Source organism: Notechis scutatus, chromosome 1 (genome assembly GCF_049901735.1).
Source record: "Notechis scutatus isolate UNSWTSFEM ecotype Mainland chromosome 1, rNotScu1.2, whole genome shotgun sequence".
Taxonomy (NCBI): Eukaryota; Metazoa; Chordata; class Lepidosauria; order Squamata; family Elapidae; genus Notechis; species Notechis scutatus.
This window is the reverse complement of record NC_142009.1, coordinates 301,610,399-301,626,938: the sequence shown is the minus strand read 5'-3', so window position 1 is coordinate 301,626,938 and position 16,540 is coordinate 301,610,399. Positions and strand designations below refer to the sequence as shown.

General features: G+C 38.9%; 1 protein-coding gene across 2 annotated transcripts in view; it reads left to right on the top strand.

Annotated features, from left to right (window-relative positions):
- PRIMA1 (proline rich membrane anchor 1) overlaps positions 1–16,540 on the top strand; it is a 73,217-nt gene that overhangs the window by 23,233 nt on the left and 33,444 nt on the right. For both annotated transcript variants that reach the window (XM_026679223.2, XM_087952131.1), the window contains exon 3: positions 4,583–4,730. In XM_026679223.2, the coding sequence (XP_026535008.1) occupies positions 4,583–4,730 (148 nt within the window). The remainder of the gene's footprint in view (positions 1–4,582; positions 4,731–16,540) is intronic.

Below are 16,540 nucleotides of genomic sequence, written 5' to 3'. Positions count from 1 at the left end.
CTTAATTTCTTATTGAGACATATATTAGTTTCACACTTCAGTTTAGTAACGTATTAATCATAGTATTTGGCAAAATGTAAACTTTAACAGATTTGCATAAACTACTTTAGATATTGATTGTAAACTATAGAAAAATAGAGGAAACTTAATCCCGTTATCATGTGATCCTCACATAATCCTAGACATGTTGATTGAAAAGTATTTTATTTCAATTTAAAGGCTTTTACTCCCTGCAATGCAATTAAGATGCGTTTTCAGAGATTTTATGAACGTGCATCATGCTTCTTGCCTCACTTTTAGGAAATGCGGCTGAAAGTTGTATACCCATTGTGGTTCTCTTTGTGTTGTCATTGCCTTTTTCCAAGAGTGATGATTGACAACAGCCTTCTCAGAGTGGTATCCTTTTAATGTGTTGTTGGCTGCGAGTTTGGAGAGAGTTCTGTACCTAGAATGGGAAAATAACCCTATCAGCTATGAAATCAACACTAATCAGCTGTACATCTTGTGAATATATTATTTATATATGCAAATATATACAGTACATACAAACAAGCAAAATAAAATAAGGGTATAGGAATAGATTCTGGAATTCTGCCATAAATTTGTCATCTGACTTACAAAATGTCAGTTGATTCATGGTGTGAATTTCGGTTAATTTATTGGTGAAAACATATACTATAAAATAGTATGGAGAAAGAAAGCATTTTTCATTTCTTTTTAGGTATTATATGAATTTACTACACCAAGCATTGTTTAGGAGAAATATTGCTGACTAAGAAGCACTCTTCTGTCTTTAAAATAGAGTCTGCAGTTAATTTTTACATACATTATAATGTATTTTTTTTACTTATTGTATATACTTGAGGCTAAGCCAAGAATTTTAGGTGCCAAAATACATCCCCCAAAATGGTTTTGGCATATCCACAGATAAGCTTACTTGCTAGTACATATGATATTTTTAAAGGTACCCATATTATATCCCCTACGTACTTGTGGATAAACACATCGATGGATAAGAGACCCTCCAATTTTTAACCAAACTACCATGAAATATTGTACCAATTTTTCTGTGGGCAGTTCATTTTTCATGATATTTTTATTAAAAACTCAAGGGTTGGTTTATTGATTATGTATTGATTAGATATTATTTAGGTATACAACAGGCATGATATTCTTCCGATTAAAATCGAATTCCGATTTTGGGGTTGCCCCCTCCTTTCCCCCCACCCCTTCTTCTCCTTCCCCTCCCCTCGGAGGCCCCAAGTCAGGAGTTGCTGGCGCGGGTCCGCGTGACTCAGTCCGCATTGCCTCAGGAAGGGAAAGGCAAAAAGGAAGAGCCGCGGCGGCTTTGCAACAGCAGCAGCGGCTCCTGGTTTGCCTTTCCTTCCGAGGCAATGCGAGACTGGAAACCCCATGGAGCTGCGCCGGCGGTAGCAACTCCTGACAGCCCCAGGCCGGAGCGGAGCCCGGGCGGTGTGAGTGGAGGCCGCTGAGCGGCAGGAAAAGGGAGCTGGGCCAGCCACAGACCAGCCTCCGTGCAACACGCCGCTGCCCGGCCCTGGCGAGAAAAGCAGCGGGCGCTCCCGGGCGTGCGGCGGGGGTCTTTTGCCGGCCCGATTTTTTTTTCTTCAGAGCGGAATATCATGCCTGATACAAGTAGTCCTCGACTTACAACAGTTCATTTAGTGATTGTTCAAAGTTACAATGGCATTGAAAAAAGTGACTTATGGCCACTGCAGCATATCCAAGGTCAGTGATCAAAATTCACACCCTTGGCAATGATTCATATTTATGATGGTTGCAGTTTCTCAGAATTATGTGATCACCTTTTGCGACAAGCAAAGTGCATGGAGAAACCCGATTCATTTAACAACTGAGTCTTAACAACTGAAGTTATTCATTTAACAACTATGGCAAGAAAGCTCATAAAATGGGGCAAAATTCAGTTAAGAAATGTATGGCTTGCAACAGAAATTTTGGACTCAATTGTCATAAATCAAGGACTACCTATAGATAGTCTACAACTTACATTCATTTATTCAGAAATCATTTCAAAAGCACTGGAAAAAAATGGACATATGACCAATCTTCAAAGTTCTGACCATTGTGGCACCTCTATGGTTGGGTGTGTAGGTTGTGATAATGACATTTCAGGGAGCCATGGTCACCATTTGCAACCTTTTCTGCAATCTTCTCACAACCAAAGTCAATGGGGAAGCCAGCAGGAAAGGTTGCAAGTTGCTTTGGTAAATCCCACCACTTTATCATCTGCCATGGCTGCATATGACCTACACTGGCCTTCCCAGAGCCTCCTTGACTTGCACGTGGCCTGCACCAGCCTTCTCAATGCCTGCCCACCGTCCTGGCAGCAGCACCCCTGTGGTCTTTTGCCTGGGACTCCCAACTCTTCCCACATTTTGGGCTCCCAACAGCAACCAGAACTGCCAGGATTGTTGTGAGTAAGCAATGTGGTCACATGGCATTGTGCTTTACAATTGCGTTGCTGAGCAGTGATAATCCTGGTTCCAATTGGAGCGACTACCTGTTTATATCAGGGCAAGTCATATGTCAGCTATCCTGGTCTTGGTTGCTTAGAACCATATATACCGTAAGCAGGACACCTTGTTCAATAGCTAATAGAAAGCCACTATAATGCTTTCAATGTAATTTGTGCATAGCCTAGCACTCCCACTTAACAACCTCCATACACATTTCAGCAATTTTCAGACCAAAAATAATATACATTTCATTGGATGAGTCAAGCCAACTATCTGAGAATTTTTAACTTGAATTCCTCCTTTATATCAGAAGATTAGATTTGTTGGTCTAATAACCCAATCCAGTGTCGTGATTTTATGAATTGTATGAATCTGTGACTATTCATCATGGTTCAACATTCTATATCTCTCAAGAGACCATGACAGTTCATTTTCCTGATTCCTGATCTTGCAGGGAAGAATTCATTGCACACTATAGACTGCTCCTTTCCTCCCATTTTCATGATATAAAACAAAAATTCCACCAGATGACCATTATAATGTGTTAACTTTAAATTTCCCCTCCCCGTTACCATGATCAAAGACAAAATTGTTTTTAGTTTGCTTGAGGTTTATTTAAACCTTTGTTTCTTTTTTATTATATTTAGGTGTTATTTCAATCTTTGGCAAGATAATACCCTGTTCTTTGTGTTTGATCCAGTGACCTCTGAAGATACAGGAACTGTGAAATCCCTATCAGGCATTGCTGGGAGCTTCCCATAATGCCCTGCTAGAGTTTAGATCAGCCAGGTTCTCATTTTGGAGTTGTTCTTGTCGGGCTGTTTATATAAAGCATAGACTTGCATTGCATTTGGATCCAGGGAGTGTGCACAAATGCTTTGGTGGTACTTCAGGAAGATGGACACCTAATTGGACAACGTGACCTGTGACAAGGAGGGAGGGAGCTGTTTATCTTTAATTGTACTGAAAGCATGAGAAATAGCCAGAGCTGGTTTTAAGATCATCTGTGCCAGGAAACTGACAGTCTCGGAGTGCTGACTCATTTGGGTTTTGTCAGTCGGAACCTTGACAGTAAACCAGCTCTGGCTATTTCCCATGCTTCCAGTACAATTAAAGATTAGACAGCTCCCTCCCTCCTTGTCACAGGTCACGTTGTCCAATTAGGTGTTCTGGCGTCTCCTTGGAATCCTCTACTCGTCTCTGGCCAGCACCTGTTGGGATTACCTTGGTTCCCACAAGATAGGAAGTTGCTGATGTCTGGTTTGACATTCTAAAGCTGCCTCCTCCCCCACCCCCAAAGTGTGTCAAGCTGAGAAACGGATGAAAATTGGCTATGATGGGGCCAATCTGTTTTGAAATAGACAACTTTAAAAAATGACTTACGACTGTTTTTCACGCAATAGTTAAGTGTTAAGCATAACACTTAACAACCATGTTACTAACTTTATTTCAGTGATTCACTTAACAATTGTTGCAAGATATGTTGTAAAATGGGTCAACTGTCTTGCTTAGCAATCAAAATTTTTGACTCAATTGTGGTTTTAAATCGAGGACTACCTGTAAAAGAAAATGGGAAGGGGAACTATTTTAGACCAAAAAGTAAGGCAATGGAAGATATAGGGCCAAACTGGGAATATAAAGCCACGAAGAAAGTAAGTCCTTTTTTTTTTTCTAGTGGCAAATGCAAGAAGCTTGACCCAGACTGAGGCTATAGGGGAGACAAAAGGTTACCTGCCAATGTAGACCATCTATTTTCCACCTCAAACCCTGTCCTGATTCAGATCAGAGGACTCCATTTACCCAATTACAAATTCACTTTTTGTATGCTAGAAAATAAAAAAGCAAAGAGAGACAGTGGAGAAACACAATGAAGAGTTTAGAAAGAAATGAAAAGGATGCTGTATTCTGTTTCCCCACAAATAGGAAACTACTGTTTAAAAGATAGAAGTTTCGCATACCATGTTTGAAGGTGCCATATATACAAAAATGAGAAATGAATTGCTGACTAAGCTTATTAGACATGGAGCTGATTGTTCAAGTATTGAGGAGAGATAATCAGTTGAATGCTTGTTCATTCTTTTCAGATTACTCAGGGCGAACTCCAGAAGTCATGCGCTAAGCCTCTAGTAGAGAAAGCTACAGATAATTGCCAGCATATCTGCCAATGTAGACCACCTCCATTACCGCCGCCGCCACCGCCGCCACCACCACCAAGGTTGCTTGGGGTTTCATGTAAGTAGAGGTTACCACTGTTTCTCTTTATATTCAGAAAAGCCTAGGAGCACCAGAAAGATTATTAAATCACTGATTGGGAAGAAGGCAATATTTATTTCATGGGTAGGTAGTAATATTTTTCTGATGAAGAATGGCAAAATAGACAAATGTTGATTGTTTAAGGTTGTTTCCTTAAAAGTTAACATGCAAATCCTTGAATAATGCCACATGGCAAGAATGCTATGCAATGAGGATGCCATGATCTAGTATGTAAATAAGTTTATAATTTCCCCAATTTATGTTCAGTCAAATTTAATGTTACACATAGCCTTGTGTGTGAATGCATCTGCATCCACCTCCTGAAGGAAATAGATTATCTAAACCCTTTCAAGTCAAATTTCAGCCCTGGGTGACTTGTATTTATATCATCAGTATGTAAATGATGCCTAGTTATATATCATGATATATCACAAGCCTTAAAGTGGCCAAGATTGGAGAACCCTGGTATATAGTACAGCTTCTCAAATAGTGATGGAAATATCAAAGTTCCCTTATATAATCTTTCTACTTTAAGAGCTCCACTTGATATTAATTGAATGTGATTGAAAATGCTAGTTCTCATGTTTAAAGGACCTGGATATCCACAGAACCAAATTCTCCCTGTAGTTTCTCTCCATGTGGTAGGATCAGAAAAGGTAGGCTGTCTCTGATTCTCTTCTCTTAGGCATTATACAGCTTTTTCAATTTTAATCACCTCGTCTTTGGAACAGCATACTTCCAAGAAAGACAAACTCCTATTAACATATGGCTTTTTAAGAGAGCTCTGCAGTGGAACTATTATATGTAGCTTTTTGTTTGTTTGTTTGTATGTTTGCTTGATGCTTAATTTTCTTCAGTGCTGAAGGTTTTATAATTGCATACTGTTTATTCTGATGTTTAGAGGGGAATGGAAGTTGCTCAGAGTCCTTTTATGTCAGGGCTGTCAAACTCCTAGCCCGCGGGCCAGATGCGTCACGCGCTGGCCATGCCCATGCCCGGTTTAGCAAAGGGGAAAAAACTCCCAGCCCATGGGCCAGATACATCACGTGACAATGCTGTGACAACGTGAGTTTGACACCCCTATTCTATGGTAAAGGAGAATAATAAAGTATTTGGGAATTGCTATCCAAGTCATATGGTATGAAGCGACTCATTCATTTTAGTTTGTGTAAATAGTTTTATCATCCTAGGTTAATTCTACCGTGTTTCTCATATAATAAGGCTGGGTCTTATTTATTTATTTTTTTAGCCCCGAAAAAATGGCTAGGCTGTCTTTTCGGGGGTGACTTAATTCCCCCCCCCTTGCATCTTTGGGCGGGCAGGCAGCGACGGCTTGGATGTTGACCTCAGCGTTGGTGGGGCACTTCGTATCGGGGTCAACGCAGGCAGCACCATATCCAGGTGTGCAACAAAAGTACTTCCTAATGGCAAGCCCCCCACCATTTCCCCCCCATTTCGCATGTTTTAATATAGGTCTTAATTTGGGGGGAAGAGCTTAATTTCATTTCATGCCTATAAAACATGCTGGGACTTCCTATTGGGGGAGGCCGTATTGTTGGAGAAACAGGGTAGATTAATAGCTAATGTAATATGCAGCTACTTATTAGCCTCAGGAACGCTGAATGGGGTTTTTTTAAAAAAAAAAAAAAGCAAAAAGGCCCATTCCAAGAAAACTCTGGAATGGTTCAAATGATTGTCATTCACATTTGGGAGAGTTTGGGTTTTAAAATATGTGGCTAATTCAGCCCTTTTTTCAATACAGTTTTGTTGCCTGCCTCTAGGACTCATTTAGTATCTTGCAAGCCCTGAATCACCGCCCCATGTCTAAATGTAATGATACCATTACTTATTTGCAACTTGAGTCATGATTTGCTCCTTTTGCTAGTTTAGCCAGTAAAAGTATATTCTGACAGTATACCATGATATCTTCTATATATTAGCGATTACAAGTCGTCGTATTGTTTAAGAAGGGTTTGTTTCAACTTCCCATTTTTAAGAATTCTGTGAGAGCCTAAAAGGGAATTCTGCAGCCAGGATCCTGCAGAAAAATGCCTTTCCTTTCCCAGTTCTTAACTGACATGCAGCTACTAAATAGCAGCATTGAGAATTCAATGGGAGACAATCTTATTCTCCCAGGATAATATTTTATTTGTTCCACTCAAAGTGGCTATGCTTCAACGAAAAAGGTTCCAAAGGGAGACTTCGGTGCAAAACAGCTAAATCAGAATTTATTTGCATATGTAATTGGATGGTGTTCTAACACAGATGAAATGGGAATTATCTTTCCTGCTATGGAAAATGGCTGTTCTCTTTTTGGTGTCAGATTAGCATGGTAAGAAAGGCAATATTATTGTTAATGATTGCTACATTTGGTTCTGCATACAGCTGTCACAGGTATGGAATTGTGTTTACAAGATACCTCAGTACATATTTGTGTTTATGTGTCAGAGCAAGCAACATTAATACAATTTCAGGCATCTAGAACATTTACTTTTCTCACAGTTATTTGTTATTAGACTTTGTTTTGCTGAGTTCAAATGGGCTGCCTCCCTCAATTTCTCACAAACTAAATTAAACTGCAAAGCAATTTTTTTCTTGCATCCTTTGTTTTGTTTAGGGGCAAATTTGCATCCAGTAATCCCCATTTCCTTTATAATTCCTTTTAAATAATGTTACAAATTATTTAACTTTTCTCAGGGCTAGTAAGTATATTTTCTGAACACAGATTTTCCTATTTTCTTCTGTATATAACGGGTGTCAAACTCAAGGCCTGCAGGCCGGATCTGGCCTACGGGGCTGCCCTGGAAATAGCAAAGGTCCACGATGCCTCTGCCAGCAAAAATTGAGCTCAGGAGGGCTGCGTGTAGCCCTCCTGAGCTCAGTTTTCACTGTTAGAGGGTTGCAGGAGGCCATCCCAGCCGAAAACGGAGATTGGGAGCCTGTTTTTGCTGGCAGAGCACTTGGGCCACCACAGGCCACCCTGACATGAGTGATGTCACGCTGGCCACACCCACCCTGGCCATGCCACTCCACCCACCCCCCCAGGTCAAACACAACCCCAATGCATCCCTCAGTGAAATTGAGTTTGACACCCCTGGTATATAATTATTCCTATGTGTGGTTTGTGTGGTATTTCAAAGAAAGCTATCCAAAGGTTTGAGATGGCGCTGTCAGTGCACATCTCTCACCCCACTCCTGATAAAAGTTTTTCAGACTTTAAATTATCAGACTGTATGGACAAAATTTTTGACCTGGATAAATAAAACCTATTTTGCCTTTAACAAGCAAAAGAATGGCAACTAGACCTAAATATTCCACAGTTAGCTTAATTTAAGCTGTATCATCATCTGCCAGGCTGGGAATGATGATGTAGGAGGATTTTTCTACCAATTTCTTAAGAGATTCTGGCTCAGGTATAACTCTTGAAGCCAATCCAGTAAGGTCTGGCAGAGCTTAAATATGATTTAAAACAGGTGCAAGAAAAAAGTCTCACTATGAAGAATGAATGTCTGCCCATGACAGTTGTATAATTGTACAACTCAATCATAATAATCCTATTTTACAAAAAGAGATGATTGTAAAGGACTGTAAAAAGAAATTAAATGAATATTTTGATAGTAACCCAACTAAAGGGACAAATTTAATGACTGTTTGGGATGCTAGTAAAGCAATTAAGAGAGGCTATTTTATACAATACAATTCTCTAGAGAAGAAGAAATCTCAGGAAAAGATTCAAAAGATATTAGATGAAATTAGAAAGAAAGAAATTCAATTTCAAAAGACACCTATGGACTCTAAAAACGTACATCAGATTAAATTGTTGCATCAACAGTTGTCTGTTTTAACAGTTCAAGAAATAGAAACTAAATTGAATTATGTGAAACAAAGACATTTGAATTTGCAAACAAACCAGGAAGATGGCTGGCATATAAATGAAGAAAGGAAAGAGAAAAGAGAATGATTGAGAAAATCCATGAAGATGACAGTGTAATAAAGATAATGATTTTATTAAAAAGTCCTTTCACAAATTTTACTCTAATCTGTACAAGAAACAGGAACTCGATATGCATAAAGTAGATGAATATCTGCAAAGACAACATTTATCTAAACTTTCACAAGCTCGGAGATAGCTTATGAATGATCCACTAATTACTTTTGAAATATCAGAAACTATTAAAAAAATGAAACCAGGTAAAGGTCCAGGTCCAGGTGGCCTTACAAGGCAATATTATAAATGTTTTGAGGATCAACTTCTTCAGCCACTAAAGCAAGGGTGTCAAACTCAAGGCCCGCGGGCGGCATCTGGCCCATAGGGTGCTTAAATCTGGCCCACGGGGCTGACCTGGAACCAGTGAAGGACTGGCCTGCAGTGCCTCTGCCAGTGAAAAACGGAGCTCGGGAGCCTGTTTTTGCCATCAGAGCACTTGGGCCCCTACAGGCACCCCTGACACAAGTGATGAGCTGGTCATGCCCCCCTGACCACGCTCCCCCCAGCCCCCCTGAGATCAAACACAACTCTGATGCAGCCCTCTATGAAATTGGGTTTGACATCCCTGCACTAAAGGATACAATAAATGGAATATTACAGGGAGCAAAGAAGCTCATACTCCGTTATTACCAAAGAAGGGGCAAGCTGTCAAGATAAAAACCATAGATTAATTTCATTATTAAATAATGAATATAAACTTTTTGCTGCAAGTTTGGCAGAAAGAAAGTAAGATGGGGAATAGTTTTGCAGCTGGTGTAGTTTTGGAAACTAGGTGCAAATATTGCAACCCACCTTGCTTCCTTGGGATTTTTGAACAAATATTCTTCTTTTTGCCAGCTCTCTTCTTGGGTTCCAGTTCCAGGCCCCCAGAAGGCCTCAAAGAAGGAAAAAAATGTCAGAAAGAGCAGAAATTGATAGCTGTGATAATGTGGCAGTGATAAAAAATTTATATACTGAAAAAAATTATTCATTCCATGCCAGTCTTAACTTTGGAGGAAGTTTTTCTGCAATCAGTATTCCAGCATTTATCACTCAACTATTTGTTTCATGAACATTTGCCGATAGATTCTAATGTCACATGGCTTCCCATCTAGGCACTATTTTTTTCTCTCTTTTCCACCAACTTAATGCTTCCAAACATAGTGCTAATCACCGTGTTCCTCTTTCCCCCTCATTTCCCGTGTAGTTCTCCTATTTCATACCTTTCCTGTTCACTGTCCTGATCTTTAGTTACAGTTTTTCCACATCAATTCCATTGTTCCTTATCTAGCAAACTGCCTGAACTCTTGACCAATAATTAGTACATTTAGTTTATTTTTATTGCTTCTTAATTAATAACAAAAAAAGAAAACAACACACAAAAATGATAGGATGGTGATAGATACATTGTCAGAGAAGAAGAAAAAAGACATAAAATGCTTTAACAAAAAAAGTAAAGAAATATGAGGACAAATAACAGAGTTAGAAGATACTTTAGAGTCTTCTAGTCCAACCTCCTGCTCAGGCAGGAAGTCCTATACTATTTCAGACAAATGGTTGTCCAATTTTTTTCCTTAAAAACTTCCAGTTTTGGAGCATTCCAAACTTCTGAAAGCAAGTTGTTCCACTGATTAACTGTTCTAACTGCCAGGACATTTTTCCTTAGGTTGCTTCTTTTCTTGATTGGTTTCCATCCATAAAGAAGTCCAATATGGCTGACTCCCTAGTTTCCTTTTCTACTTTTTGGGAGATGAAAGTTGTCTGCTAGGTGTGTCAGGAACCTGTTTGATCCTCCATTTGGTGCAGTTTGTCTCCCAGTTGATGTTGGGATAGTTAAAGTCCCTCATTGCTATTGTGATGTGCTACATATCTTAGTTAACTGACTAGCAAAAAGTTCATCTATTTCCTCTATTTGGTTGGGTGGCCTGTAGTATGCATTTATGGCAATGTCATTTTTCCCTCTTTTATATTGACCCAAATGCATTCAAGATGGTTTTCATCATTGTTCTGCTCTATTTCTGTAGAAATGTAGTTATTGCTTATATAGAGTGCAACTCCATTCATTCTTTTATTACTTCTGTTTTTAAAAAATAATTTAAATCCCTCTAGCTGCATATTCCATTTGTGGGTTTCATCCAACCAAGTTTCCATAAAGTAAAGACAACACTTACAATTTTATATATACTTGTCTAATGCAAATATGTCATGCCCCTGTCGGAGTCTGAATCCGAGGAGGAAGACGAACAGCTGACAGGCAGTAGGAGTGTGGCTCCATTGGCTGTGGAGGAAACTGGGGAAGGGCAAAGTCTGGCTGGGCAGAGCAGGAAAGAGGTAGAACAAGGGAGAGGGAGTTCAGAGGAAGACCCAGGCCCACTCCCTCTTCATCCTAGATTACGCAGGGAGGAACGGAGAAGAGAGCAACATGGTTGTGTGGCTTACAGGGGAGGAAAGGGCCATGATTCCCTTCATTAGCCATAGCTGGGAAGAGAGTTTAAAAGAAATGCATGCTGAGTTTGGCAGCTGCTGGGAACAAATGTGAGTTTATCTTCTGTTGACTTTGGTTATCTGTGTTCCTGGTGTCTTCCCAACCATGTTGAGTTATTGTCGTGCCTTCATGTCTGGAATTCTTGCTCCTACCTTGCTGGATTAATTACCTCATTTTTCCTTGATTGAACTTATAGTTACAGTTTTTGTTGACCACTTTTTGGACTTGATTCTCTGCAGCCAAAGGCTGTTCCTGGAAGAGTTTTTCTGCAGCCAGAAGGTAACCAGGACATTGGGAGCAAAGTTGGAGCTAATTAAGGGACTCCTCTGACAGTGTTGCCTTTGTGCCCAGGTCATCACAAAATATTGTGTATATACTGTATTTCTAATACATTTGTGAGATTATCTTTTTAACATACTGTATTCTGTATAAATAAATCCCATTTTTCATTATACTTGTCTATACAAGCTTTCATTCAATCTCCAGTCTTCCCTTTTTAGTTAGAGAGAGTGATTTGCACAGCAGCTTCAGAGAACTTTGGATGAAGCAGATTATCTAGTCTTCTTTCAGTTGGGGTTCAGACCTGGTTTTGGGACTGAGACAGCACTGATCACACTCATGGATGACCTCTGGCAGGAGTGGCATCCATCCTGGCCCTTCTTGACTCTGAACAGTGTTTGATACCGTTGATCATGGTATCCTTCTGGGCCAGTTTTGGGAATTGGGTGTATATAGTACTGTATTGTGCTGATTTTCCTCCTTTCTCCAGGCCAGTTCCAGTTGGTATTGATAGAGGGAGAGAGATCCAGCCCCTGGCCTCTACTGTGTTGGATGCCTCAGGGTTTTGGTGTTCTCTCCTCTTCTATTAACATTTACATGATGACACTGAGTTGAGGTGATTTGTTGGTTTGGAGGTGAGATATCGTCAGTATACAAATGACATCCAGCTTTATATTTCTACCCCAGGCCTCCTAAGTGATGCTTAGTTACAGAATAGAGTTGGAAGGGTTCTTGGAGATCTTCTAGTCCAATCCCTGCTCAAGCAGGAGACCCTTATTTCAGACAAGTGACTGTCCAGTTTCTTCTTAAAAAGCTCCAATGATGAAGCACCCACAACTTCTGAAGGCAATCTGTTCCACTGGTTAATTGTCCTTCCTCACAGTCAGGAAGTTTCTGCTTAACTCCAGAAATGCCCTGGATTTCACAAACTTCAGTAGATTTCAACATGAGTTCATTGCTGCCTCCCTTTCCAACATATCTGTGTGGTGAATTTCTAATGCAAAGGCAGCTACTCCCAACACAAAGCATGATGTTTGGTTTGGTTATCTTGAAATATATGTGCATATTATCTGAAAAGAAGGTGCATATGCATGGAGGTTGAAAGGGGGTGTGGATGGAAGGGATAGATAGATCAAATAAATGGGTGGTGGTTCTAATGTTCGTTGAGTGGAATGAAAAATTTTCTCTATTCTTCAATCTCTGTTTAAATAGTTACATTGAATTCCTCAGTTAGCTTGCTTTGAGTTGTTTTCTCTTCTTTTGCAATGCTTATTCCATTTTGGTTTAAAATGTTTCAATTTAAAAAATGATGAGCCTATTTGCTTTGTTCAAATTCTTCTGAGAACGGTATTGATGAGTCAGATGCTGTTGATTTCCATCCAAAGTAATCTTTAGACTCTGCTGGCATCAGGAATAAAGCACTGTCTCAGTCCAGCTATACAATAAATGGATCTTAATTGGCATAAGCCTAACCCTTTAGAAGCAAGATCCAAGCCATTGTCCTCATTGTCCCCTGCCCGTACAGATTGTTCTGGCAGAGTTTCATAATTGTTTCAAACATTTTTTTAAAAAATGTGAAAAACTATGTCATATTCAAATTTAGCAAATAGACTTATGATAGGAACCCTTCAGTCATCAAAGTGGTAAAGCTAAACATTTACCAAAACATTTACCAAAAAAATGTAAATCAAAGTGAATGGATGCCTTTTTTTCTTGTGGAGTTCTATGGTAATTCAAAGATTGTACCGATATTCTCCATTTAATGAGTTTAAAGCCATCATTTCCTATTACTTCTGTCCAGTCAATCCTTTTTGGTTTGGAAGATTGCTTATAGACCTGGTCTGGCTGAAGAAGGGAAGAAGAATGGTAGATGATCCCTCATCACCACAGCAGGGAGAATAGAATCCTGGGAGAGCTGAAATCTTGTCTATGTCATTTAGCTTTTGGATCTTTTTAAACATATTTTTGCTGCTTGAGTCATTTATGATTAGGCAGCCTTATAAATCATAAGTAAAACCAACTCATAAATAAAATACATTTTTCAGGAAACAGCCCATCTAGTCTTCTCTGTTTGGGACTATTAGTGAAATAAACATTGCTCTTGATTGTCAACTTGGCTAGATAAAGATTGTTGGGTAGAAAGCAAAATCACACAAGACCAATCAGGACTAGTGTCTGCTTCCTGGAAAATGTATGATGCCTAGCAGTCTGCACAAAGAATTGCTCTTATAGGCTTTTGGGTGCTTTTCTTATATTGAACCTTCAAAGGGCCTTATTGTAAAACTGCAGGGACTAACTAGTTCAGGCAGTCATCCAGGGGTCAACACTAATTTGAAGTCAGTAAACCTGTGACATAATATCCCAGACTTAACAATTGTTGATAAGAAAGACAAACAACGTCTGGATAGCGGATATGACAGTACTGGAGATAGCAGAATGGAAGAGAAAGAACTGGAGAAAATAATAAATTACAAAGACTAACAGCAAGTCGTCTATAATGTGGTGGCGCAGTGGTTAGAATTGCAGTATTGCAGGCTAATTCTGCCAACTGCCAGCAGTTTGATTCTCACCGGCTCAAGATTAACTCAGCCTTCCATCCTTCTGAGGTGGGTAAAATGAGGACCCAGATTGTTGGGGGCAATATGCTTATTCTGTAAACCACTTAGACAGGGCTGTAAAGTACTATGAAGTGGTACATAAGTCTAAGTGCTATTGCTATGACAAAAAGAAAGCAAGGATAGTATCAATAGTAATTCGTGCCTTGGGTACAATCCCAAAGCATCTGGAGCACCACTTGAACACCATTGGCATTGAGAAAATCATCATTATTCAATTACAAAAGGCAGCTTGACTTCAAAAAGGTTATATCCTGCAAGATATCTTTAACACCATCAGACAACAACATCATCTATCACAGGTCATCAGAAAAGATCTGGGATAGGTAGATAAAAATTCCAAATCCAGTCTAAACATCTGGTTCACTTGTGACCAACCATAATAATGGAAATGTCATATGATTGATTGCCAAAAGATTGACTAAATTGTTCTCTTTTTTCCGTGAAAAGATAAAAGAATAGGTAGACACCTGCTGGATATTTCTGGGAAAGGTATTTTACATTTAGCAGAAGTAAGGGGGAAACATGCCTCTTATTCCTTTAAATGAACAATCAATCCACATAGTCTGATTTTCTATAACTTGGGTTGGCAGCATGAAATCTCGTCTAGGCTCAACATGGCATTAAATACAAGCTTATATTCAGTATATGCATTAAAAATGGCAGAAAGGGAGGATAAAGTCTGATGGAACCAATTGCAATAGGTAGCAAGATTGACTTCAATTTTTTCATGCCATATTATTGACAGGAATTGCAATATTCCATACGTTCCACGTATGTGAGGGTTTTATATAAATGTGGCTATAACTACAGAATAATTTATCATATGCCAGGCCAGAGCAAGTTAGTGTGGCTTCCAACATAATTATAATCCTTTTGGAAAATACTGTAAAAATAAAAATGAAAGCAACAATGGAGACAACACTAAAAATCAAGGCTGTATCTCATTCCCCATCACAGTGTTGCATTAAATCACATTTTCCCAAACTGGTAGACTCAAGATATTAAAAAAAAATATTTAAGCATTTCCCTAGATTGAATTGAATTGAATTTCTCAAAAATAAAAGCATGCTTTGGATTTTGTTGGAGTTTTTTTTTTTCAAAACTTGTAATTTGGTTTCAGAACTGTTACTTGTCTTTTAGTTATCTCCCAGTCTGGTTCATGGTTCACACTTAACAGATCAGTCTCAGAAGAGTTACAGAGTCTGCGAATATTTTGGTGTATTGCACAAGTTTTCCTTGTATTCCATAAAGAAATTACAGCAAGGCTTTAAGAGGGAGCAATATCTAGCTATACAGTTGGAATATCCTTGATGGCCGTTAGAAATCTTTGAATTTCATAAGTAGAATAACTTCATTTAAAAATTTTCCATGATCGGAGACTTCTTTGAAAAATTAGAAAAGTTATAATTATTTTGTGACATCACTCGGATAACATCAAAAGAGATGTCATAAATTATTTGTAAACTGTCTGAAAGCTTTGGCATGTCATTTAATAGATAAACCATTAGTCATTGTACCAATGCTGAGAAATTCAGGCAATTTTTATGGGGATACAATTGTATTATATTGTCTGCGTGATTCCTTCCTTTCCTTCCCTCCCTCCCACTCCTGTTATCCAGGCAATGTTTCTTTTTTGAACGGTAAGACTCTCTTACAATTGTCAGCCTGGCACTTTTAGATAACCTAGCATATATCTTTAAGAAGAGAGAATGAAATTCCAAGTATCATTCATTATATTTATTTTTAGATCTGCCATGGAGACTTTCACCGACAAAAATGGAATCAAAGGATGTCAAAAGTGTACTTTTAATAAATGACTTCAGATTTGTAGAAAGATTGTAGCACTATACTGCTACGCGTTTGGTAACAGAACTGCCAAATTAATGTCATGATTACTTGATAGAATGTATAGTTTAATTCAGCCTTCCCCATCAGAGACCATCCAGATGTGCTGAGCTGCTATTCCTTACATTCAAGCAATGGAATCATGCTAGTGAGGTTTATTGGGATATTGGTCCCATACAGATGGAGGGCACCATGCTGAGAATTGATTAGGGCTTTCCTGGTTTTTGGATATTCAGAATGGATGGTATGCATAATGTTCTAATGTTCCTTTAGGATAATATTATGTATTAATGTGCATTGATTCAAATTTATGAAAGAATATCCAGTCTATGCTAACATAGTTTTCTGAATGGGTAGCCATTCATTTACATGCAGTAAACTGGCTACTACTGGGCTAGTTGACAAATCAGCAATCCATAATACTTCAGTGAGCAGTTCTAAATATGCTTCCTTGGACAACATCTCGACTGTATTCAGTAGACTAGTTTTAAAAAGCACACTAACAATTTTATATTGGGAAACACCTGTCTGCACCCTGCACACTCACAATTTGAATTATTTGATCATTTATAAGACCGTCATATAAATCAATAAT